Here is a 27,066-nt window from a genome sequence, read left to right as displayed (position 1 = left end):
TCTAACACTGTGATTCAAGTACCTAACAATATGGAGCCATTGGTGTTTATTATAAACACATTTCCATATGTGTTGATTCAAGAATGAAGTATAATGTTTTGGTTTGACTGAGATAAGGGAAACTCAGTCCCTGCAATGATACATAAATAACCAAGTCAGTCAGCACAGAGACAGTTGTGTATTTAATTTCACTCACATAACTTTAAAGTACAGTACTTTTATTGCACAACACGATACGTGACAAGTTTAACTTTTCTCACTATGGTAACACTTTACTTTTTCTGTAAATCTGGTACCCTCACTTTGATAAAATGAATTTTAGAATACTTTGGAAAAGGTTAAACATTACATTACACACAGCTTCCCCACTTCATGTCAAGTACACATGAATTAAGGCACTATCATTTCCTCATTATGAAACACCAGCATTAAACAACAGGACAAGGTTGTCACTTTTCATCAGTGAAGCATTTTTACAGATACCATCACACCAACCATCACCATATAATCTACTCTGCCTCATCATACTCATTCTTTCCTCAGTTCATCTCATCCAGTTCCCTACTACATCCAAAACCAACAGAATTAACTACAAACTAACTAACTAGTACTATATTACATGTCACTATACTCTATACATGGGCCGTGTGCATTTTCTGCTGGTGTATCCTGAGGTAGCTCCTCTCTGAGAACCTCTTCCCGCAGTGCATACAGGCGAACGGCCTCTCTCCTGTGTGGACCTTCAGGTGCATCTTCAGCTGGTGCTGGTGGGAGAACCTCTTCTCACACTGGGGGCAGCTGTAGGGTTTCTCCCCTGTGTGGACCCTCTGGTGCCTCTTCAGGCTGGAAGATTGGGAGAAACTGCCCCGGCACAGGTGGCAACCGAATGGTTTCTCCCCCGTGTGAATCCTCTGGTGAATCTCCAACTGTTGAGGGAAACTGAAGGCTTTCCCACAGAACGAACACGGGAAGCGCTTGTCTGTGGCGCTGCCACCTTTACAGATTCCATCTCTACTACTGTCATTTGTCCATTGGCTTGTGTATCTATTTAGTGTTGAGGCACTGACATTGTCTGAGGACTGGTTTAACATTAGGAGAGTGTGAGGAGGACGAAGGCCAGGGAGTGTCTGTGTTGTCGCAGGGTCCATGTTCCAGTTGATAGATCCTATAGAAGGCAGGCTGAAGGCAGCACCTGTTAGGGTGTTAACCTGAGGCGCCATCAGTCTCTCTGAATCACAACTATAGGAGCAGGACGGAGCATCGCTAGCCGAGTCTGTGTCTGTTCTCTGGAGCCACATACCAACACCTCCCCGTCCCCGCAGACCAAATTGACGCCTCACCCTGGTCTCAGACAATCTGTTGTCATGGAGACTAAATTCGGTCATTGCTTTGTGTTCGACTGTCTGTTTCTTGTTGTGGTTAACAGTGTTGTTCCCCTGCCCAGAATGGAGGACGCTGTCCCATCCACTGACCTCCACTATGTCGCCTCTGGTCCTGGCCTGCCCAGTGATGTTGTCCCCTGGACCCTTGGCTGCACTGGTCTGGGAATCCAGGATGGCCGCCCAGTCTCCTCTGTTATCCTCCAGCCAACCACCTGAAGGTAACAAAATACTTTACAAACATGGCAGAGAACTATACATATGGAGTTTTTTTGTCAATTACCTGGTCAAGTTCATGTGTGTTTTAGTATGTAAACATACGTTGTATTGATTTCATTTTATGAATGAAGAGAAAATAATAGCCAGGTGCATCACTATTCCCATTGAAGATCTATTACTGTATGTAGGCTATATGTATTTCTCCCTTACCTTGCTCCCCCATATTTATTCCACTCAGCAGATCAATGCTCTCTGGTTCGTCTTCCATCGTCTCCTCTTTGACCAGCAGCAGATCAGGCTTCCCATCCTCCATGTCTACTGACTGTAAGAGAAACAGAGTGAGAGGATGTTGGATCAGATCAATAAATCTGATATGAGCACCCAGCTATGGAGCATCTTCTGATTGGACAATGAGGGACTGCTATGAGTACTATGCAAACGTGTTAGTTGATTTGATTACTTGACACTCTTTAATGGTTTGATAATTCAAAGGCATGGTGTCACACTTAAGACAAAATTAATCAAGACCTGGGCCTGTATCCACAAAGAGTCTCAGAGTAGAAGTGCTGATCGAGGATCAGGTCCCCACCTGTCTATATAGTCTTATTCATTATGATCTAAAAGGCTAAACTGATCCTAGATCAGCACTCCTACTCTGAGAGGCTTTGTGGATACGGACCCTGACCTAATACCATTCAGACAGTAGTTTACAGTGGGCTCACCTCAGTGAGACTGTGTGTGGTCCTGTGCTGCTCAGCTGGTTCCTCTGTGGGTTCAGGAGGAGGTGTAGTCTGGTTGTCCTCCATGACCATGGTCCCCTCAGGGTTCCCCAGACCCTCCTCACACCCCTCCTCCTTCACCAGCAGCACCTCTGGACCCTCCTCCTCCTGGAAGAGACAGCTTATACAGATTACAGACATACACTCCCACAGGTACATACACACGTTCAACATGGAGTGTTTACCTAACCCCACTACATTCGAGTCCTATACTGTAGTTACAGAATGACTTCATTGTTGTTAAACCCATCATGGTGGACATAAATATGATGATGTGGGTAAAAACAAGTCATCTATGATAAGTCAAAAGTCATCATCAGACAAACCTGACTATTGTGACTTGTTAGTGTGTGGGTATGTGTAGGTATATTTAGTAAGTGTATAGTGGTTATAAAGCGCTGTCAGGTGTATGCAGAATAGGGTGAGATCAGATGTGATGTATACTAAAGAGAGTCTCAATTAAAGAATGAAAAGTCCCATTTTGTGTTTATTAAACATATACAAGTGTTAAATACACCATATGAAAACCACACATACATGTCTCAACTAAAAATCAGCATGAACATAATAAACTGAATTAATTTTCTCATTAAGTGTCTTTTGAAAATTTGTGAATATCATATAGCCTACACAGCACAAACAATATAAAACAGACATTTCAGGCTTATATATATCACACAATCTGTGGATCTTTTCTACTGACATTTAAAATAAAAATTGTCATTAATGCAGGGTTTGATCTAAACGTCAGAAGCTATCGTGTGGAATGGTTATTTTCTATGTTATAGAGTGGAATGGTTTTTCTGCTGGTGTATCCTGAGGTATCTCCTCTCTGAGAACCTCTTCCCGCAGTGTGTACAGGCGAACGGCCTCTCTCCCGTGTGGACCTTTAGGTGCATCTTCAGGTGGTCCTGGCGGGAGAACCTCTTCTCACACTGGGTACAGCTGTAGGGTTTCTCCCCTGTGTGGACCCTCTGGTGCCTCTCCACCTTCTGGAGGCAGCTGAAGCCTTTGTTACAGAACATGCAGAGGAACCGCTTCTCTTTACTATTGCCTGATGTGGCTCCCCCTCCCTGAGCCTGGGCTCTAGCCCTGTCGTTTGAGTTCAATACCTGATCGAAAAGGACGCGGCTGTGTGAATCGGAAGGCCCCATCGACGTGGACACTGGTTCGCGATCCCTGAATGAGTGTAAAGGGGAGTGGGTGGCGACATTTAGATCGGTCTCTAAGCTTTCCCTGTAATCTAAGAAATCTCTGCCCTGTGAGTGTCCTTCTCCTAGGTGACTATCTGCATTCCATGTGGGAGGAGTGTCGCCCTCCACTTTCACAGTCACTTCATCTACCACTATAACCTCCCCTTTCTTATCTAGGCACCCTTCAGAGTATACACTACTACTGTACTGGTTCCAGTCCCCTCTAGACAGATCAGTCTGTGTCTCTAAACCCAAGGATATGTTGCCAGGGTCCAATTCTGTAGCGTAAGAATAAGACGGATCATCACAGCCAGTGTCTAACACGTCAACATCACCATGGGAATGAACCATCCTCTGGCTCTGGTGAAATACCGGTAAGTACTCTGAGCTGGTAGCAGGAGGACAGCCCAGACTCCCCAGCCCCAGTCTCTCTGGGTCTGATCCTGTGTGTAAGAGCCTGTGTGTTACAGTTAATGTCTTGGTGTCTGTCTCTGACTTGAGGACGGCGTTCTGCGTTCCACTGACCTCCGTGATGCTGCATCGGTTCCTGGCCTGTGCTGGGGCGGTGGTGGGGTCCTCCGTGGCTACAGAGGGTGCTACAGTCTGGATGTCTCTGCTGTGCCGTGGGTTCTCCTCTCCTTCAGACCGCTCCTGCTTGACCCCAGGACTTGCAGCCTCTGTATCTGCAGACTGACACAAGAAGATAACAATGTTGTAGGGAAGTCTCATAAGCTCCACTATCACAGATAAATGAGGATGTACATGTGAGCAAGTGAATAGCTGAGGGGAGCCTTTCTGAAATAAATGGGCCACATTTGATTTCCAAAGTAACTGTAATTTGTAATGCAACACTATTACACTAACCTCTATCACGATAACATGCTGGTTTGAGGTTCCACTCCCCTCATCAACAGTGATTGGTTGGTCATCGCTCCATGTATTGTGTCCCGCTGGCTTTACAAAGCTCCTGTGGCCTCCAGTGAGATGTCCTTCACCTGAGAGAGTGATTGGGGGAAAAGAGGTGGTTAGGTTCGGTACTGTCAATGCTCAACGTTATATTGTACACTTCTGACACTGTCTACAATTGGCAAGGATGTAAGGTAACACTTCTTATAACTTATTGATATACCATTTATTGTACTGATCAATGTGTTATGCACTATTGTTTTCATTGAGTAAATAGTCAATGCAGTAAACCAATAATTTGTTTAGAAAATGATATTGTCTCTGTGCGCAAGATCGCTAAGTAATCAGGTGAATTATTGCATATAATCCAAAAACTGACCAATAACCAATTCTGGGTAACACATCTTAACACAGAGGGTAACGGGGCGACAGGCACTGCGCTATATATGATCGGGGACAGGCCACGCAGCTAAATGTACCTCTTGCTATTCCTCTGTATCGGTCGAGGATCTTGACACTACTGGGACGACTGGTGAGGACGCGCTCCCGCATTGTCCTCTCTGCGCGCTCCCGTGCCACCTTCAGTTCCAGTAGTTTCCTCCGCAATGCCCTGTTTTCTTTCCGGCTTTGCGTTATTTCCAAACGAAACACTGCATAGTCGTCGTCCACGAGTTTACAGATCTCTGCCACGGCTGCATTCGCTAGAACCTCCATGATGGAGGCTATTTGAGTGTGAAAAACCATACAGTTAGCCATTGTTAGCAGCTAGCTAGCGTTACCTAAATAACATCTATCAACCAAGTCCTGTCTCTAAGGCGAATTAAACACTACATGGGGTAAGTATTCGACGCTGTGCAGTTCAATTAGTCATATTTTGAGTTCCAGGGTGTTAATAAACGTCTAAATAACAACAAAAACGCTAACGTGGAGATTATTTATTGGGCACTGTTCACTTCCTTTAACCTCTTCTTCGTATGCGTTTCCGGCAGACTAGAAGCTGTGTTGCGTGGGCTATTGCTGCTGCCATTACAGGTCGGAGTGTAAATTGCACATGTCACAGAAAAGGGGGGAAAGGCAAACCAATTGCACCATCTAACCCTACACATACACTGAGTGTACAAAACATTAGGAACACCTTCCTAATATTGAGTTGCACCCCCTTCATCGGGCATGGACTACAAGGTGTCTAAAGCATCCCACAGGGATGCTGGCCCATGTTGATTCCAATGCTGCTGGATGTCCTTTGGGTGGTTGACCATTCTTGATTCCCACGGTTAACTGTTGAGTGTGAAAAACCCAGCAGTGTTGCAGTTCTTGACACACTCAAACCGGTGTGCATGGCACCTACTACCATACCCCGTTCAAAGACACATCTTTTGTGTTGCCCATTCACCCTCGGAATGGCACACACAACTGTCTAAAGGTTTACAAATCCTTCTTTAACCTGTCTCCTCCCCTTCATCTACACTGATTATGTGGATTTAACAGGTGACATCATAAAGGGATAATAGCTTTCAGGTCAGTCTATGTCATGAAAAGAGCAGCGTCCTAGTGTTTTCTACACTCAGTGTATATACCACTATACCCCAAAAACCCACCACCCCTATCCCACTACTTTAACCCTACCAGATCCTACTCATTTTCGTCATTTAGCAGACGCTCTTATCCAGAGCGACTTACAAATTGGTGCATTCACCTTATGATAGCCAGTGGGACAACCACTTTACTATATAATTATTATTTTTTTTGGGGGGGGTAGGGGGAGGGTAGAAGGATTACTTTTATCCTATCCCAGGTATTCCTTAAAGAGGTGGGGTTTCAAGTGTCTCCGGAAGGTGGTGAGTGACTCCGCTGTCCTGGCGCCAACAGCCTGGGAGGATGGAAACCCAATCGCCTTCTCTTAAAAACCCCTGTAGATATTATGTTAATCTCTTACCTGCTGCCACTACCATATCTATTTTCTGTGATTTATGCTCCATCAGTGCAGTACAATTAATAACCATAGCACCCTACCTTACTAATACTCATCCACTCTGGATCTCTCTATTCAGGCCTACTCACTGAGGGGCTCCCAGTCGAATCCCTCACCCTTAGGCTATCCTCTACTATCTTCACTGCCTCAGCATAAAAACTTTGTGCCCCACTGGAACTCTGGCAATCTCAACCTGTCTCTCTCTCACAGGGCTCTTCTGATCCCCAGCTGCATGTTGCCCCCACCGTTGACACGCAGTGCTTTCTCTATCCCAACTTTACACACCCTCTGACTATGCCCTAATGAACATTTCTCACATCGTGGAATCTCCTTTTCTCCACACTGCTGCAACATGTCCGAATCCTTGGCACCGAAAGCACCATAGCTTTCGGAACATAGGCCCTCACAGAATAGCAACTATTAACCTAACCTTACCAGGTAGAAACTCTGTGTCAAAGCACAACTAGACAGAGAGTGTATTCTCAGTATTGCCATTGCCACCGGGTCTACAGTACGTCTCAGCAAACGGCGGGCGTCACAAACACCTGGAATATTATTTTTAATTTGATCCACCTTTACTCTATAGTTAACGCTACTCCATTGAAAGCTCCTTTGAGCGGCGCCCTGCCCTGGAAAGGAAAGCACGACACAGGTCGATCCCAGAGGCACGTGACGCGGGTCGCTCGCTGCCTCTGGGCGGAGTATACAAAAATAAATCTAAACAATTCCACCTCTCGAAACTTTGATAGATCACAGTTTGTCCTTTACATAGCTTGAAACAACATATGGGCCGGCCAAATAGCAGGGATCCACTTTTTCCAAAAAAATTTAACTCATACCGGTCCAAAATCATCTCTGGTAGAATTCTCAGGGCAAACATTGGACGTCTCTACCACACCTGTCGCCACAAGTACTTAATCCTGATCAGGCTCATTCTTTAACACCATTACTAGGTATATATTCGTAAATTTGAGCCTGGCGCCTTTCTTCCACGTCTGCGTCATGACTCAGAGAGAACTAGATAAATCAAAACACCCCACTTCCGTTTAAACTGAAGAGAAAGGATCTTATTGGTTGTCATCATAGCTCAAAGGATGTGGTTAAATGAAAAGGGTATGCGCTCTGTTCTTTGAAATACGGTACTGCTTATTACATTACACATCAAATCTCCTATGATCAGTTTCTTTCAAACTGAGAGCAGACTTGTTTAGAAAGAACAGTGTGGTAGCAACAATAGAGTAGAATATAATTACTTTATTCCATCTACATCACCTCAGTAAGGTACAAATTCAACCTTCCTTGTTCCTAGGTTTACTGTCTCTCTAAAAACAGGTATTTACACAAGCATGTTTCATATTAAAAGTTAGCAAAGGGTTAATGAGGAGTATATGGTTAGTTACTCTCTTACCCCAAGACACTTCACACGATAACTATAATGTCAGCTAAAGAAAAATAATTATTTTTTAACCTTTAACGTCAATTATCTAAAAACGCTTTAACTTAAAAAATAAAAATCATATTCACATATGTTGTAGCTTAGACCCTATTTTACATCTAAGGTTTTTGTGTTGTGCCCGCCATCAGTTGAGCCACAACATGCTCTTGAATACAGGGTGGGTGTCATTTCAATCATAAAAATAGAATTTGTAGAATGGACCTATTCCTTCAGACCACAGCAATTGAGTTGGTACACCAATTAAAATGTAATTGAATAGAAATGTTAACCTCTTAAAGCGGTAGCCTTACTTCTCACTGACACAGTAGTATACAGTATCTCTTCCGCCTGTGTGAAGTAGGATGTGAAATCTGACACCACTTGAAGCTGGGATGTCCCTCCTACCATTTCATATGCTCTTCCGACTGTCCATCAACTCCTGGCTGAACTCTACGTCACAGCCACTGGCAGCTGGCGAGAGTGGTTTCGTCACTCTAGCATAGTGGTTCCCAACCTTTTCCGGTTACTGTTCCACCTACTGCCCGGAGGACCCCTGAAGTACCCCCTCATGTGCATTTTACCAGTAAGCTTATGGTCTTGTGAGTCTTCTCAAGTACCCCTGGTTGGGAACCACTGCTCTAGCACATTCAGAGATAGATTTATAGCCAACTTTATCAAAGTAATCTAAAATAATTCATAGATTTTAAACAAAAAACACTTTGTCATAAAAGGGCAATATTAATATTAGATGTAAGGCGAGTTCCTAACAAGTTCAGGAAGCCAATCTTTGGTCCTCAGCCTGTTTGACTCCATGAATGTGTGAGTGTTAGTTAGCTAACCTTTGCTAGTGTCCAGAGGTGTCTGTCTTGGTGCTTTTTCAAGGTATAAAACGCAGTAGCAAGAGAATACGCAAGAAGATTTCTAAATGTGTTTGTGCATTGCTCATGCTTTCAAAATGTCTGGGCCCAGAGAAGACACGTTTCCGAGGTGAGCAGCACGATTATGAGATGGAGTTACGTCGGGATGCCACCGGGCCACTAGCAAAGCCGGGAGAAGAGAAATATTGGGACACGGAAAGGTGGATTTCAGAGGAGGAATGAAGGAGGAAGAAGAGGTTGAAGCGAATGAGGAAACCAGATGTTGAATATGATGGAGATGGGGTGTCGAAGAAGGCTGGGGTCGATACAAACAGAGTGAGATGTCCGACAGACCGAGTTATGGAGGTGAAATAGAAGTGAATGAGGGCGAGTAAATGAGGTGGAAGGCGTGGTGAAGAGCTCGGAGTCCGAGCCTGGCATCGATGGACTAGTATCTGGTCTAGTAGGAGTGACATTTTTGGAGAAAGTGGATCTTTGCCTTTTGGCGGATCCATTTGTGGTTTCAGGGTGGGTGGGAAAGGAGTAAGGTGCAGTTGAATCAGTGAAGGTAACCTGTAGTGGACTTGATATTTGTTTGTGTTTCTTCTGCCCAGAGGGAGCGGGCGCTCCGTGTAACGAAACTTGGGTCATATTTTTACTGTGTACTTGAGCTTGTGTTCTCCAAAAGTGACTACACCTCAGCAATTTACAGCAGTTTTTTGCAGAAATGTTCGATTTTAACCTTTCTTGGAGGATGCAGCATGACTAGTTATTGTTTATGGCCCTCTCATGATAAATTATTACTTTGGGGGATTACGGAGATTACATTTAGTGACATTTAACTGGTTTTAACTTCTAATTACTACCACAAAGATGGCCACCGGTCAACCCACAGTTAAATGTCAACTTAAATGGTCATGTCTATTCTATTATTTATATTTCTATGATTTCAATAGGTTTCCTATGGAGGATTGACCGTATAATTCAAAACAATAGATATTCCCATTCAAGTCAACATCTTCTGATGTGTGGACCTCCAACCATCTTTGTGGTACCATTTGAAAGTTGACATTTTATTCCCATTTTAGTACATTTATCAGCGAAAACATGACACTTTAAAAAAAAAATACTGTAACAAAAAAAATGAGTACTTGTTTGAAACATTTTATTGGCTCGCATGCAGGGCCGGCCACTTAAATTGTTTAGTGGCCCCCCTCTTGACGGCAGAGAGAAAAATTTATGTTTTAAAATACATTTCCTGCTATTCTACACATTTTGCCATGGGGTGGAGAGAAAATGTAGCAATTTTATAACACATTTAATCCAATTCTACTCATTTTGCCTTAGGTTAGAGACATTTTTGCAGTTTGAAAGCAAATATCCTACGATTCTACACATTTTGCCATGACTGACAGATAATGATATCTGAGTGAGAGTGAATAACAAAATCAATGGGGGCCCCCTGGAGGTCAGGGCCCCTGGGCACATGCCCTGCGTGCCGGGTCGGTATTCAGCCATGATTACTACAAGTTTAGATAACCGGCTAGACTAATTTACCAATCTAAAAATGGTTAGTTGACATGGCTTATTGAGTGACTGACAAAACAAGAGAAAAACAGCAGATGCACAACAAAATGTTTAACTTGCACCTTGTGTATTCTACTATTCTAACTCTCAACAGTAAGTTGAGACCTGACTGAGTCCCCCCACCCACCAAAAAAAGGGCCCACTAGCTAATGCCTGGAGACGGCCCTGCTCGCATGTACAGTGAGGGAAAAAAGTATTTGATCCCCTGCTGATTTTGTACGTTTGCCCACTGACAAAGACATGATCAGTCTATAATTTTAATGGTAGGTTTATTTGAACAGTGAGAGGCAGAATAACAACAAAAAAATCCAGAAAAACGCATGTCAAACATTTTATAAATTGATTTGCATTTTAATGAGGGAAATAAGTATTTGACCCCTCTGCAAAACATGACTTAGTACTTGGTGGCAAAACCCTTGTTGGCAATCACAGAGGTCAGACGTTTCTTGTAGTTGGCCACCAGGTTTGCACACATCTCAGGAGGGATTTTGTTCCACTCCTCTTTGCAGATCTTCTCCAAGTCATTAAGGTTTCGAGGCTGACGTTTGGCAACTCGAACCTTCAGCTCCCTCCACAGATTTTCTATGGGATTAAGGTCTGGAGACTGGCAAGGCCACTCCAGGACCTTAATGTGCTTCTTCTTGAGCCACTCCTTTGTTGCCTTGGCCGTGTGTTTTGGGTCATTGTCATGCTGGAATACCCATCCACCCAAGATTTGACGGTACATGGCCCCGTCCATCGTCCCTTTGATGCGGTGAAGTTGTCCTGTCTCCTTAGCAGAAAAACACCCCCAAAGCATAATATTTCCACCTCCATGTTTGACGGTGGGGATGGTGTTCTTGGGGTCATAGGCAGCATTCCTCCTCCTCCAAACACGGCGAGTTGAGTTGATGCCAAAGAGCTTGATTTTGGTCTCATCTGACACAACACTTTTACCCAGTTCTCCTCTGAATCATTCAGATGTTCATTGGCAAACTTCAGACGGCCCTGTATATGTGCTTTCTTGAGTAGGGGGACCTTGCAGGATTTCAGTCCTTCACGGCGTAGTGTGTTACCAATTGTTTTATTGGTGACTATGGTCCCAGCTGCCTTGAGATCATTGACAAGATCCTCCCTTGTAGTTCTGGGCTGATTTCTCACCGTTCTCATGATCATTGCAACTCCATGAGGTGAGATCTTGCATGGAGCGCCAGGCCGAGGGAGATTGACAGTTATTTTGTGTTTCTTCCATTTGCGAATAATCGCACCTGTTGTCACCTTCTCACCAAGCTGCTTGGCGATGGTCTTGTAGCCCATTCCAGCCTTGTGTAGGTCTACAATCTTGTCCCTGACATCCTTGGAGAGCTCTTTGGTCTTGGCCATGGTGGAGAGTTTGGAATCTGATTGATTGATTGCGTGGACAGGTGTCTTTTATACAGGTAACAAGCTGAGATTAGGAGCACTCCCTTTAAGAGTGTGCTCCTAATCTCAGCTCGTTACCTGTATAAAAGACACCTGGGAGCCAGAAATCTTTCTGATTGAGAGGGGGTCAAATACTTATTTCCCTCATTAAAATGCAAATCAATTTATAACATTTTTGACATGCGTTTTTCTGGATTTTTTTGTTGTTATTCTGTCTCTCACTGTTCAAATAAACCTACCATTAAAATTATAGACTGATAATTTCTTTGTCAGTGGGCAAACATACAAAATCAGCAGGGGATCAAATACTTTTTTCCCTCACTGTATGCCATCCACTTGGATATCGCTTACAATAGGAGATGTTCCAAAATATGCATTATTCTGAAGTAAAGATTTTATCCCACTAGGTATAGCTTTTATAACAGTGTCATATTCCTTGCTTGAAACCTCAAAGTTGTATCTTTCCATAAATTCTCTCCGTGTAAATAGATTCCCACTAATACTAACTAATTGGCTGACAAGGACAATGTTTTTCGAGAACCAGTTACAGTAAAATAACATCTTGTTTCTATGTAATTTCGACCCATTATTCCATATAAAACATTTGAGGTGAAAAGTTGTGTCTATACAGCAAAGCCCAGCACATTAAAGCCTGCTTGTGAAAAGCCGCCAATTTCACAGGAAGTTTACCCACAATATAGGGACATTGTAGTACAAAAGTAAGCCCTCAGAGCTTCTGAAAAACAAAATGAGGTATAATATTCCAGAAACTATGAGGATTTTTTAAGTACCTTTTAACCCCGTTGACTTTTGATATGTGATTAAAGAGAGTGAAGTCTAAGACATTTAGACCGCCATCACAAACCCTGTTGCTGATAACATCTATTTTTATCTTATGTGGCTTGTTTTTCCATATGAAGTTGTACAATAGCCTATCTAAGGTACAGCAAGTGGATTTGGGGATGTCAATAGATGAAAAAAGATAGGATGCATGAGATAGCCCCTCAGCTTTGGATAAAAACACCCTACCTTGAAGACTTAAATCCCTCCCTAACCATGAGGAACATTTATTTTTGCTAGATTCAGTTACAGGATTCAAATAAAGATCATTCACAGCCTTAAGATTTTTTGTGATCTTTACACCGATGTAGGTTACAGTATCTTTTTCAGAGATGTTACAATCTGCTGTATTGACAGCTCCTTTCAGAACAAACATCTCACATTTGGAAAGATTTAATACCAAACCTGAGATTTTGGAGGACTGCTTCACAATATCCAATGCTAATCTAGCTTGTGACATTTTTTAGTTTTTTAACGAGGTGTCATACGCCAGTTGGGATATCTTGAACTCTCTGGCCTGGAATGTACAGTCGTGGTCAAAAGTTTTGAGAATGACACAAGTATTGGTCTTCACAAAGTTTGCTGCTATGATATACTGAAGTATAATTACAAGCATTCCATAAGTGTCAAAGGCTTTTATTGACAATTACATTAAGTTTATGCAAAGAGTCAATATTTGCAGTGTTGACCCTTCTTTTTCAAGACCTCTGCAATCTGCCCTGGCATGCTGTCAATTAACTTCTGGGCCACATCCTGACTGATGGCAGCCCATTCTTGCATAATCAATGCTTGGAGTTTGTCAGAATTTGTGGGTTTTTGTTTGTCCACCCGCCTCTTGACGATCGACCACAAGTCCTCAATGGGATTAAGGTCTGGGGAGTTTCCTGGCCATGGACCCAAAATGTTGATGTTTTGTTCCCCAAGCCACTTAGTTATCACTTTTGCCTTATGGCAAGGTGCTCCATCATGCTGAAAAGGGCATTGTTCGTCACCAAACTGTTCTTGGATGGTTGGGAGAAGTTGCTCTCGGAGGATGTGTTGGTACCATTCTTTATTCATGGCTGTGTTCTTAGGCAAAATTGTGAGTGAGCCCACTCCCTTGGCTGAGAAGCAACCCCACACATGAATGGTCTCAGGATGCTTTACTGTTGGCATGACACAGGACTGATGGTAGAGCTCACCTTGTCTTCTCCGGACAAACTTCTTTCCGGATGCCCCAAACAATCAAAAAGGGGATTCATCAGAGAAAATGACTTTACCCCAGTCCTCAGCAGTCCAATCCCTGTACCTTTTGCAGAATATCAGTCTGTCCCTGATGTTTTTCCTGGAGAGAATGGCTTCCTCGCTGCTCTTCTTGACACCAGGCTATCCTCCAAAAGTCTTCGCCTCACTGTGCGTGCAGATGCACTCACACCTGCCTGCTGCCATTCCTGAGCAAGCTCTGCACTGGTGGTGCCCGATCCCGCAGCTGAATCAACTTTAGGAGACGGTCCTGGCGCTTGCTGGACTTTCTTGGGCGCCCTGAAGCCTTCTTCACAACAATTGAACCTCTCTCCTTGAAGTTCTTGATGATCCGATAAATGGTTGATTTAGGTGCAATCTTACTAGCAGCAATATCCTTGCCTGTGAAGCCCTTTTTGTGCAAAGCAATGATGACGGCACGTGTTTCCTTGCAGGTAACCATGGTTAACAGAGGAAGAACAATGATTTCAAGCACCACCCTCCTTTTAAAGCTTCCAGTCTGTTATTCTAACTCAATCAGCATGACAGAGTAATCTCCAGCCTTGTCAACACTCTCACCTGTGTTAACGAGAGAATCACTGACATGATGTCAGCTGGTCCTTTTGTGGCAGGGCTGAAATGCAGTGGAAATGTTTTTTGGGGGATTAAGTTCATTTTCATGGCAAAGAGGGACTTTGCAATTAATTGCAATTCATCTGATCACTCTTCATAACATTCTGGAGTATATGCAAATTGCCATCATAAAAACTGAGGCAGCAGACTTTGTGAAAATTAATATTTGTGTCATTCTCAAAACTTTTGACCACGACTGTAATGCCTTGAAATTGTCTTTGATAAACTAATGAGCATAAGGTTTGAGAAACTAACAGAAATTTTTAAAAAAAAGGTGAGATTGGACAACCTTGTCGTATTCCTTTGTAAATGTTAAACCTTGAGGATGTTCCATGACAGAGTTTGATACAGATATTGCTACCATTATACAGTTCTAATAGCGTCAACAAAAAAATTACCAAACTTCAAATGCTTAAGACAATCAAAGATAAAATGGTGACTTACGGTATCAAATGCTTTCTAAAAATCCTAAAATAAGATAACAGGGGAGTCATCCAATAGATCACAATACTCAACCAAATCTAACACCAGCCTCAGATTATTAGATATATGGCGCCCTTTCATAAACCCTGATTGACATTCATCAATCAAGCACGACTTTAACCTTTTCGCAAAGATTGAGGCTATAATTTTGTAGTTGTTATTTAGGAGTGTGATTGGACACCAATTATCAATAATTAAGAGATCCTTTTGTGGTTTAGGTATAAGACTAATAACCCCTTGTTTCAGAGGTGCAGGTAGTTCTCCCTTCTTTATAGCCTCTTTAAAGGTTTCAAGTAAGAATTGTGCTATTTCTTCAGAGAAGGTTTTGTAAAATTCAGAGGTTAATCCATCACAACCTGGAGACTTGTTATTTTATATTAAGCAACCCCATATTGGATGTCCATAATGGATAAATCTTCACAACAAAACCGATTGAATTCTTCACTAACCGAGTTAACATTCTCTATAGAATCAAGGAGATCCTTAGAGTCACTCAAACTGTTATCTAACGAGTAAAGATTCTCATAAAACTTAGTGGTAAAGTCTGATAACAACTCTCTATCCTCAGAGGTTACCCCATTAATCTTAAGTTTCTGAAGTGTGTTGAGTTCCCCTCTCCTCTTTTCCAAATTAAAAAAGTATCTACTGTTCTTTTCGCCTTTTTCAAGCCATTGTTTTCTGGATCTTATGAAGGCTCTAGCCTTTTCCTCATAAAATGTATCTAGTTGATTCTGTAAATCATTCAATTTAGCTTTTTCATTAAGATCAAGATGCTCAATCTCTGTGATATCAGCAATTTTCTTAGAGAGCTCAGCTACCTCACATCTCCTTCTTAAAGCAAGCCGTTTCCCGTAAGTAATACAGGCTGAGCGGATTTAAAATTTCAGCAGTTCCCAATATTTCCCATATTCTGCATTAGAGGTAGCTACATTCCAGTAAACATAAATTAGATTCTTAAATCACATTTTTTAAATCATCATGCAATAACAATGAGTTATTCCATTTCCAATAACCACCAGAGTATTTCTTATCATCATTACTGCACACTCACAGTCAGCCATATGACTTTATGATCCGTCAGGACTGCAGGTAGTATTTTTACCTCTACAGTGTTGGGCTCAAGACTAGAGGTTATCACCCACAAGTCAAATCTTGATTGTAGTGAACGATCTCTATTACTCCATGTGTACTGTTTCTCTCCAGGGTTTATAACTCTCCATATGTCAATTAGGTCCAGGCTTTGGCAGAAATTCACCAATTTGTTCACACCAATGTTAGGCCTATGGGGCAATCTATCAGTCTCATTATAATAAACCATGTTAAAATCCACACCAACTATAATCTGACTGGATGGATATTTTCTCAGAAGACTTAAGAATTTCCTCAATTTCCTCTAGAAGTAAGTTATTTGGAGGACTAGAACAGTATCCATATACATTACACAACACAAATAATATGTCCAGGTGGTTGATGACCGCTACTAGCCAATGTCCATTGGTGTCATTTCAGTAAACAAAAATGTATCTTTGAAATTGTGTGCTAAAATTGCAACCTCAGCTGAATGATTAGTCCCGTGGGCCAAGAAAATGTCAATGCCCCACTGATTTTTTTCAAAAATTATAATCCTCTTTGCATTAATGTGTTTCTTGAACGAATACAAGATCTGCGTTTTAGTCCTTACAACAACAAAAAAGCTTTCCTCTTCAACAGGTTTCATATCCCTCTGGCATTGATTGACAAACTTCAAATCCATATATACAAAATAGAAAGGAAAATCCTATGCAATCTCAACTCTACCCTCTCTATAAAAAGTGTTTCATATATGTATTAACATAAGTCTTAACTTGTAAACCATAACACCAGAATTCAAAACTAGAACGCTCAGTTTGTTGTGGGGAAGGGGCTACCTTGTAAGCCTACCGGCGGAGCAAATCACCCCGGTCGAATTTCTTTTCTGTTGGCGAAAAAGGCTCCGATTCCTCTGTAGTATGCCCCATCCTTTGATTTCGGGTCTGTTGGACGAGAGGCCACAACTTTGCCTTTGCTGCCTTGTCTGCTGCAGTCAGGTCCTCACCGAATCTAAATGTTCTCTCTTTCAGAAAGGCGCTTTCCTTTGCTTTCTTCCAAACTGCATCTCTCGCTATGCGGAAAGCGAACTGGTTGATGATCGAGCGACTGCGGATGGCATCTTGCTTCTTCCCAATACGATGGGCGACATCCACAGCCATGTCCATATATCCTTCGGGGAAGTCCGGAGCCACACGGTTACAGATGTCACTTACTATGCACTTAACATTCTCACCCTGGTCCTCCGGGACACCATAAAGCCGTAGCCCCCACCTTCTCCGGTATCGCTCTGCTTCCGACAAGCTCTCTTGCATGTCGGCGATGGTCTTCTCCTGTGCAGTGCATTTATCAGAGGTTGCACGTTTAAGCTCTTCTATACTCTCGTATGCATGATTCAGAGAGGTCTCGAGGTCAACGATTTTTGATGTGTTTTCGCGTATCATTTTCTCCAGACCATCGGCGCTTTCGTTTATCTTTGCAGTGACAGCATCGATTATGTTGACCTGGAGTTCGCGCAAAGACAATTATTTATGTGTCTTTTTGGGTGCATGACTATTGGCTGGAGTTTCCGAATCAACCGAATGTCCAGATTCCTCCATTACTTCTCCTGAGGAGTCAGGTGGCGGTTTCTCTCCGGTGTATGAGTGGTCAGCTAGCAACTGCCTTCTCCTCCCTTTGCTCTTTCACACATTTTTTTCTTCCAATTTGCCAAGTTTCAGATCAAATTAGCGGTCTACTGAGCGTTGTTCTCTGTTGTGTTTACTATAAACCGGGTTTTGTAACATTTAAGTGAGTTTGAGAGGGATACAAGTTCAGGTTACTCGGAGCAAGACAAAATCCCGTCTGCACTTGGCGCCATTTTCGAAAAAGCCAGTGTATTAATTATTACCTGCGTGGTTCTGGTACCGGTTCCGACCGACATTTTTGCTTATAAATCGATATGTGAACACCATAGATCCAATTGCCACAAGAGTATGTCTCTTCTGCCTGTGTGAAGCAGGATGTGAAATCTGATACCGCTTGAAGCCGGGATGGCCCTCCTACCATTTAATTCGCTCTTCCGACTGTCCATCAACTCCTGGCTGACAACGCATATGCCTGGAATTCTTAACATCGTAACGCAGCAGGAGAGAGTGGTTTCGTCGCTGTAGCACATTCAGATATCGATTTATAGCTAGTAATCTAAAATAAATCATAGATTTTAATCAAAAAACAAGTTGTTCGGATTAATATGAGATGAAAGGCGAGTTCCTAACGAGTTCAGGAAGCCAAGCTAGAGCTCTGTGAGACGTTCACAGCGATTTTTTTTTTTACAGTTATAAGGAAGGTGAAATCTTATAGTTAGTCGTTTTATAAATTGATGATACTATATTTAGAAAAAAATGTCATTTCAAGCCTTATTCATACAATTATGTTGAATAGAAAATACATAATATAAAATATTTCATTTTCATCATTTGTACTGTGTACTTGAGCTTGTGTCCTCAAAAGTGACTACACTTCAGCAATTTATAACTACTTTTATCAGAAAGGTATTTCTTGGAGTATGCAGCATTACTAGTTATTGTTTATGGCCCTCTCATGGTAAATAATTACTTTTGGGGACTACGGAGATTACATTTTCGATTATATTTAGTTACATTTGAGGTTTTAAGGGATTAAAACTCGTAATGCTGTTAACAAATCGGTTCAGCTCAGGGAAACCAGTCCCTGCAATGATACGGAAATAGCCAAGTCAGTCAACACAGTTAATTTTGTATTTAATTTAACCCAAAATGGTCATACATTCACGTAATGTGAAGTACATTACTTTTATTGCACAAAACGATACATTTGACAAGTAGAATAACTTCTCTTACTATGTTAACACTTTACATTTCCTGTAAATCTGGTAGTCTCCCTTTGATAAAATTAATGTTAGAATACTTTGGAAAAGGTTCAACATTACATTACACACAGCTTCACTACTTAATGTCAAGTAAACATGAATTAAGACACTATCATTAACGCATTATAAAACACCAGCATCAAACAACTGGACAAAGTTGCCACTTCATCAGTGAAGCATTTCTACAGACACCATCACACCAACCATCACCATATCATCTACTCTGCCTCATCATACTCATTCTTTCCTCAGTTCACCTCATCCAGTTCCCTACTACATCCAAAACCGACAGAATTAACTACACCTATTAATACACTATTAATGGGCTGTGGGCATTGTCTGAGGTCTGATTTAACATAAGGAGAGTGTGAGGAGGACGAAGGCCAGGGAGTGTCTGTGTTGTCGCAGCGTCCATGTTCCAGTTGATAGATCCTATAGAAGGCAGGCTGAAGGCAGCACCTGTTAGGGGGTTAACCTGAGGCGCCATCAGTCTCTCTGAATCACAACTATAGGAGCAGGACGGAGCATCGCTAGCCGAGTCTGTCGGTTCTCTCCCGCTGCATACCGACACCTCTGTTGTCATGAAGAGTAAGTTCAGTTGTTGTTTTGTGTTCGACTGTGTTTCTGGTTGTGGTTAACAGTGTTGTTCCCCAGCCCAGAGTTCAGGACGCCATCCCATCCAGTGACCTCCACTATGTTTTTTATTTATTTATTTATTTTATGTTATTTATTTATTTTATGTCACCTCTGGTCCTGGCCTGCTCGGTGATGTCGTCCCCTGGGACATTGGCTGCACCAGTCAGGTTCTGGGAATCCAAGATGGCCACCCAGTCTCCTCCGTTAGCTTCCAGCCAACCACCTGCAGGAAGAGGTTACAAAATCAACTTTACAAACATGGCAGCAAGAACTCTACATATGGAGTTTGAGTCAATTACCTGGTCAAGTTCATACATTGTGTTTTTGTATGTAAACATAAGTTGTATTGATTTCATTTTATGAATGAAGAAAATGAAGCCAGGCGCATCACTATTCCCATTGAAGATCTATTACTGTATGTAGGCTATATCTATTTCTCCCTTACCTTGCTCCCCCATCTTTAGTCCACTCAGCAGGTCAATGCTCTCTGGTCCATCTTCTATTGTCTCCTCTTTGACCAGCAGCAGATCAGGCTTCCCATCCTCCATGTCTACTGACTGTAAGAGATACAGAGTGAGAGGATGTTGGATCAAGAAATCTGATATGAGCACCCAGCTATGGAGTATCTTCTGATTGTGCAATGAGGAATTGCTATGAGTACTATGCAAACATGTTAGTTGATTTGATTACTTGACACTCTTTAATGGTTTGATCATTCAAAAGGCATGGTCCCACACCTTCAGGATGAGGTGTAGTCTGGATGTCCTCCATGACCATGGTCCCCTCAGTGTTCCCCAGACCCTCCTCACACCCCTCCTCCTTCACCAGCAGAACCTCTGGACCCTCCTCTTCCTGGAAGAGTGAGGTGATACAGATTACAGACTTACACTCCCTCAGGTACGCACACACAGATAAACACACTTTCAACATGGAGTGTTTACCCATCCCAACTACGTTTGAGACCTATACTGTAGTTACAGAATGATTTCATCATTGTTAATCCCATCATGGTGGACATAAATATGATGATGTGGGTAAATCATGGTTACAGGAAAATGTTGGGTAGACTGGGCTCTCAAACCCTGGCTAGCAGCCAGTCTAGGAGATGAATAATTCCAATTTCAAAGCCACAAGTCCTCAACGGCTGACCAGGCATATACAGCCGTCCCATCTCCCAAACAGCTGGAAAGGCGGATGAAGGCTGCAACTGATAACTGACGAAAATGTATGCACTCACTACTGTAAGTCGCTCTGGATAAGAGCGTCTGCTAAATGACTAAAATGTAAATATGAGTCAGCTATGATAAGTCATCATAGGGGCGGCAGGTAGCTTAGTGGTTAAGAGCGTAGTGCCAGTAACCGAAAGGTCGCTGGTTCTAATCCCCGAGCCGACTAGGTGAAAAATCTGTCGATGTGCCCTTGAGTAAGGCACTTAACCCTAATTGCTCCTGTAAGTCGCTCTGGATAAGAGCGTCTGCTAAATGACTTAAATGTAAATCATCAGACAAACCTGGCTAAACTATTTTGACGTATACAGTAGGTTTTTGTTAGTGTGTGGTAGAGCTGGGATGCTAAACCGAAAATGCAGACACCAACAACACCACCTATCGCTTATCACAGGCATTTTGCTGATAGGCCTAACGTTCATTAAAATATGTAGCCTATACTAGAGAAATGTGAAGTTTGAAATGAAACAAGTTTGCTAATGGGTGATGGTTAATGGGACAACTGATGGCTAAAACCATCAAACTAGTAGTAGTAGTTTAAAGGATACTTTTTTTAAACTGTGGTGCACATTGTTATAAATGTATCGTTCTATTTATAAGAATCACAACAATTCAGGCAATTTATCGCGATATGGATCTTTGTCCATAACGCCCAGCTATAATATGTGGGTATGTGTAGGTATATTTAGTAAGTGTATATCGGTTATAAAGAGCTGTCGGGTGTATGCAGAATAAGGTGAGATCAGATGTGATATACACTACTAGTCAAAAGTTTGGACGCACCTACTCATTCAAGGGTTTTTCTTTATTTGTACTATTTTCTACATTGTAGAATAATAGTGAAGACATCAAAACTATGAAATAACACATATGGAATCATGTCGTAAACATAAATGTGTAAACAAATCAAAATATATTTTATATTTGAGATTCTTCAAATAGACACCCTTTGCCTTGATGACAGCTTTGCACATCTGGAATGCTTTTCCAACAGTCTTGAAAGAGTTCCTACATATGCTGAGCTGCTTTTCCTTCACTCTGCGGTCCGACTCATCCCCAACCATCTCAATTGGGTTGAGGTCTGGGGATTGTGGAGGCCAGGTCATCTGATGCAGCACTCCATCTCTCTCCTTCTTGGTAAAATAGCTCTTACACAGCCTGGATGTGTGTTGGGTCATTGTCCTGTTGAAAAACAAATGATAGTCCCACTAAGCCCAAACCAGATGGGATGTTGTATCGCTGTAGAATACCGTGCTGGTTAAGTGTGCATTGAATTCTAAATAAATCACAGACAGTGTCACCAGCAAAGCACCCCCACACCATAACACCTCCTCCATGCTTTACGGTGGGAAATACACATGCGGAGATCATCTGTTCACCCACACCGCGTCTCACAAAGACACAGCGGATGGAACCAAAAATCTCCAATTTGGACTCCAGACCAAAGTACACATTTCCACTGGTCTAATGTCCATTGCTTGTGTTTCTTGGCCCAAGCAGGTCTCTTCTTCTTATTGGTGTCCTTTAGTAGTGGTTTCTTTGCAGCAATCGACCATGAAGGCCTGATTCACACAGTCTACTCTGAACAGTTGATGTTGAGATGTGTCTGTTACTTGAACTCTGTGAAGCATTTATTTGGGCTGCAATTTCTGAGGCTTGTAACTCTAATGAACTTATCCTCTGCAGCAGAGGTAACTCTGGGTCTTCCATTCCTGTGGCGGTCCTCATGAGAGCCAGTTTCATCATATCGCTTAATGGTTTTTGCAACTACACTTGAAGAAACTTTCAAATTTCTTGAAATGTTCCATATTGACTGACCTTCATGTCTTAAAGTAATGACGGACTGTCGTTTCTCTTTACTTATTTGAGCTGTTCTTGCCATAATATGGACTTGGTCTTTTACCAAATAGGGCTATCTTCTGTATACCAGCCCTACCTTGTCACAACACAACTGATTGGCTCAAATGCATTAATGAAAGAAATTCCACAAATTAACTTTTAACAAGGCACATCTGTTAATTGAAATGCATTCCAGGTGACTACCTCATGAAGCTGGTTGAGTTAATACCAAGAGTGTGCAAAACTGTCATCAAGGCAAATGGTGGCTACTTTGAAGAATCTCAAATATAAAATATATTTTGATTTGTTTAACACTTTTTGGGTTACTACATGATTCCATATGTGTTATTTCATAGTTTTGATGTCTTCACTATTATTCTACAATGTAGAAAATAGTAAAAAGAAAGAAAAACCCTGGAATGAGTAGGTGTGTCCAAACTTTTGACTGGTACTATATACTAAAGAGAGTCTCAATGAAAGCCTTGGAATGAAAAGTTCCATTTTGTGTCTATTGAACATAAACACGTTTTAAATACACCATATGAAAACCACACATACACATCTGCATGAACTTGATAAATTGCATTCATTTTCTCATTAAAGTAGTATGAAACAGGCATTTGTGAACATCATTATAGCCTACACAGTACAAACACGATATGTAACAGACCTTTTAGGCTTATACAGTATATGCCTTATATATTCCACAATGTCTGGAACCCGCACTTCAACGAACTTAGTTGTTTTAGAAATTGACCGACTCCTGCGGTTTACTTTGTGCATCTACATGATCTCACTGAGTCTGATGTAGGGTTTGATCTAAACATCAAAAGCTATTGAGTGGAATGGTTACTTTCTATGTTATAGAGTGGAATGGTTTTTCTGCTGGTGTATCCTGAGGTAGCTGCTCTCTGAGAACCTCTTCTCGTAGTGCGTACAGGCAAACGACCTCTCTCACGCGTGGACCTTCAGGTGCATCTTCAGCTGCGTTTGTTGGGAGAAACTCTTCTCACACTGGTTGCAGCTGTATGGCTTCTCCCCTGTGTGGACCCTTTGGTGCCTCTTCAGGTCACCAGCCTGGGCGAAGCGCTTGTGACACTGGGTACAGCTGAAAGGTTTTTCCCCTGTGTGAACCCTCTGGTGCCTCTTCAAGTTGCCAGCCTCAGTGAAGCGCATGTGACACTTGGTACAGCTGAAGGGTTTCTCCCCTGTGTGGACCCGTTTGTGGATCTCCACCTTCTGGGGACAGCTGAAGCCTTTGTTACAGAACATGCACAGGAACCGTTTCCTTTTACTATTGCCTGATGTGGCTCCCGCTCCCTGAGCCTGGGCTCTAGCCCTGTCGTTTGAGTTCAATACCTGATCGAAAAGGACGTGGCCGTGTGAATCGGAAGGTGCCATCGACGTGAACACTGGGTCACGATCCCTGAACGCATGTAAAGAGGAGTGGGTTGCGACATTTAGATTTGTCTCTAACCTTCCCCTGTAATCTAAGAATTCTCTGCCCTGTGAGTGTCCATCTCCTAGGTGACTATCTGCATTCCATGTTGGAGGAGCGTCGCCCTCCACTTTCACCTCATCTACCACTATAACCTCCCCTTTCTTATCTAGGCACCCTTCAGAGTATACACTACTACTGTACCGGTTCCAGTCCCCTCTAGACAGATCAGTCTGTGTCTCTAAACCCAAGGATATGTTGCCAGAGTCCTTCTCTGTGGCATAAGAACATGACGCAACATTAACGTCAGTGTCTAACGTGTCACCATCACCATATCCACAGGAATGAACAGTCTTCTGTCCTGGTAAATACTCTGAGACAGGAGCAGCAGGACAGCCAAGTGGACCCCGCCCCAGTCTCTCTGAGTCTGATCTGTGGTCGGATCCTGTGTGTAAAAGCCTGTGTGTTACAGTTAAAGTCTCTGTGTCGGTCTCCGACTTGAGGACGACGTTCAGCGTTCCACTGACCTCCGTGATGGTGCGTTGGGTGCTGGGCGGCGCTGGGGTAGTGGTGGGGTCCTTCATGGCTACAGGGGGCTCTACTGCCTCTCCAGTCTGGGTGTCTCTGCTGTGCCGTGGGTCCTCCTCTCCTTCAGACCTCTCCAGCTTGACCCCAGGACCTGCAGCCTCTGCGTCTGCAGACTGACACAAGAAGAGAGGAGGTTACTACCGGTATATGAGTTGAATTGGATAACAATATCGTAGTCTCACAAGCTCCTCTATGGCAGATAAATAAGGATGTACATGAATAGCTGAGGGGAGCCTTTCTGAAATAAACTGGCCACATTTGATGTACTGTAATTTTGTTGTAATACTATTACACTAACCTCTATCACAATAACGTGCTGGGTTGAGGTTCCACTCCCCTCATCAACAGTGATTGGTTGGTCATCTCTCCATGTATTGTGTCCCGCTGGCTTCACAAAGCTCCTGTAGCCTCCAGTGAGATGTCCTTTACCTGAGAGAGTGGTTGGGGGAAAAGTGGTGGATAGGTTAGGTACTGTCAATGCTCAAATGGTACATTTTACACTATTTACAGTTTTGACACTGTCTAGAATTGGCAAGGATGTAAGTTAACACTTCTCATAACTTCTTGATATACTATGTATAGATCAATTGATTATATTCCATGCATCAAATTTTTTAAGTAAATAATAGGAAATGCACTAAATCAAGAATCTGGTTAGAATATGATATTGTGTCTTTGTGCAAGATAGCTACGTAATCAGGGGAATTACTGCATACTATCCAAAAACTGATCAAAGACCCAATTCTGGTTAACCAACCTGGTATCAGATTATTTTGTAATATTCTGTCCGTAAATCCGAGACACTCCATTTAGTATGATATGTTACGTTTCGTATGGTATGTATTCATTTGTGGCTGTCCATCACCCATTTCGTATGACATGTTACGAATTACAATTCGTATTATATGTTACAAATTTCCTAAATGTATGACATGTTCTGAATTCTAGCTAGGTGCCTAACGTTAACTAGGCTAGGGGTTAAGGTTAGGAGTTAGGTTAATGGGGTAAGGTTAGGGTTAGCTAACATGCTAAGTAGTTGGAAAGTTTCTAAAAAGTAGTAAGTAGTTGAAAAGTTACTAATTAGGTAAAATGCTAAAGTTGTCCATTATGAAATTATAACTCGCAACCTTTCGGTTTGTTTTATACCATCCACCCTACTTTCATTTTTGCCTTCAGTAACCATCTGTCTTATGTAACTATACCAAATGTAACATATCATACTAATTTGAGTGTATCGGATTTACGTTTACTATGTTACGTCTAGTCTATGAAACCAGGCTGGGTTAATGCATCTAAAGTCTCACATGCACAGAGGGGAACGGGGTAACAGACTCTGCAGCCTAGGCCTTCTGCTAAATGTACCTCTTGCCATTCCTCTGTATCCGTCGATTATCTTGACGCTATTGGGACGACTAGAGAGGACGCGCTCCCGTTCCAGTAGCTGCAGTTTCCTCCGCAATGCGCTGTTTTCTTTCTGGCTTTGAGAAATTTCCAAACGAAACACTGCATAGTCGTCGTCTACGAGTTTACAGATCTCTGCCACGGCTGCATTCGCTAGCACCTCCATGATGGAGGCTATTTGAGTGTGAAAAACCATACCGTTAAAATTAGCCATTTTTAGCAGCTAGTTGGCAAAGCGTTACCTAGATAACAAACATCTATCAACCAAGTCCTGTCTCCAAAGCGAATTAAACACTACCTGGGGAAAGTATGTGATGCCGTGCAGTTAGTCATATTTTGAGTTCCAGGGTGTTAATAAACGTCTAAATAACAACAATAAAAACGCTAAACGTCTACATTTTTATTGGTCATTGTTTACGTCCGTTTACTTCTTCTTTGGTGGGGTCTTAAGGCATACCACATCCGACCGAAAATGTGTATTGCCGCCTACTACTGGATTGGGGGAAAAACCGAGGGAAATCCAAAACGGAAAAAACTACAAATTGTAATCCTCTCAAATCCCAGAAAAAAACGAAATATAAAACAAAAAAGTAACCCTAAGTCATTGAAAATACATTTAGAAACGATAGAACTGCTCAAGCCAGTACTCTGTGAAACATAGGCGAAATTGCCAAGGGGGATGGGGGGGGGGACATGTCCCTCCCAATATTCAGAATCGGTCGATTTCCAAATATCTTATTCATCCATTTTGTTTTTGTTTTTAAGCATTAAATGACCTGGTATGATCAGTTATACAGTTTAAAGCAGTTATTTTAGCGTTTTTTGGCCAAAGTTTACTTTTAAAGTAAGGGACAGATCGAAAATTACTGGGGGGAGGGGTGGTCCAAAATTGGTGAGGGTTGTATGTTTTTTTATTGGGCACAGGGGAGGGTAGTGTGTTTTTCCCCCCTGGTTTACATTCGCTCTTCTGCTCATATTTTCCCTATAAACAATGTCTTGACTTACTTTTGATATTACCCTAATAATTTTATAAATGTTTGTGAAGGTTTGGTATGGTTATTCAACTTTAGCTACTGCA

General features: G+C 42.3%; 2 protein-coding genes across 4 annotated transcripts; both read right to left on the bottom strand.

Moving 5' to 3' along the window:
* Positions 1 to 577: 577 nt before the first annotated feature.
* LOC121534976 lies at positions 578 to 26,408 on the bottom strand. Of its 3 annotated transcripts, none has more exons than XM_045216092.1 (6): positions 25,950 to 26,408; positions 4,435 to 4,565; positions 4,096 to 4,260; positions 2,321 to 2,485; positions 1,809 to 1,920; positions 578 to 1,594 (listed from the first exon to the last, which is right to left on the bottom strand). In XM_045216092.1, the coding sequence occupies exons 1-6, from the start codon at positions 26,200 to 26,202 to the stop codon at positions 633 to 635; spliced, it is 1,788 nt and encodes a 595-aa protein (XP_045072027.1). In that variant the 5' UTR covers positions 26,203 to 26,408; the 3' UTR covers positions 578 to 632. The 3 variants fall into 3 exon arrangements, with proteins under 3 accessions (XP_045072027.1, XP_041697555.2, XP_045072026.1); XM_041841621.2 differs by lacking the exon at positions 25,950 to 26,408 and adding an exon at positions 4,956 to 5,532; XM_045216091.1 differs by lacking the exon at positions 25,950 to 26,408 and adding an exon at positions 4,956 to 5,532 and having other exon boundaries at positions 2,321 to 2,482.
* Positions 22,982 to 24,895, bottom strand: LOC121534992 (zinc finger protein 383-like). Its single transcript, XM_041841640.2, has 2 exons — positions 24,886 to 24,895; positions 22,982 to 24,700 (listed from the first exon to the last, which is right to left on the bottom strand). The coding sequence occupies exon 2, from the start codon at positions 24,581 to 24,583 to the stop codon at positions 23,516 to 23,518; it is 1,068 nt and encodes a 355-aa protein (XP_041697574.1). The 5' UTR covers positions 24,584 to 24,700; positions 24,886 to 24,895; the 3' UTR covers positions 22,982 to 23,515.
* Positions 26,409 to 27,066: the final 658 nt, after the last annotated feature.

This window comes from Coregonus clupeaformis, unplaced genomic scaffold (assembly GCF_020615455.1).
Source record: "Coregonus clupeaformis isolate EN_2021a unplaced genomic scaffold, ASM2061545v1 scaf0604, whole genome shotgun sequence".
Taxonomy (NCBI): domain Eukaryota; kingdom Metazoa; phylum Chordata; class Actinopteri; order Salmoniformes; family Salmonidae; genus Coregonus; species Coregonus clupeaformis.
This window is presented reverse-complemented; position numbering and strand designations above follow the sequence as displayed.

What these genes read in the sequence shown, in the direction of transcription:
- LOC121534976 (XM_041841621.2), bottom strand. Translation starts at nt 5,232, where the DNA reads ATGGCTAACTGTATGGTTTTTCACACTCAAATAGCCTCCATCATGGAG. An exon ending in ATACAGAGGAATAGCAAGAG is followed by an intron (nt 4,566 to 4,955) that starts GTACATTTAGCT and finishes TCACTCTCTCAG; the next exon opens with GTGAAGGACATCTCACTGGA. An exon ending in AATAAATATGGGGGAGCAAG is followed by an intron (nt 1,595 to 1,808) that starts GTAAGGGAGAAA and finishes TGTTACCTTCAG; the next exon opens with GTGGTTGGCTGGAGGATAAC.
- LOC121534992 (XM_041841640.2), bottom strand. Translation starts at nt 24,583, where the DNA reads ATGAAGGACCCCACCACTACCCCAGCGCCGCCCAGCACCCAACGCACC.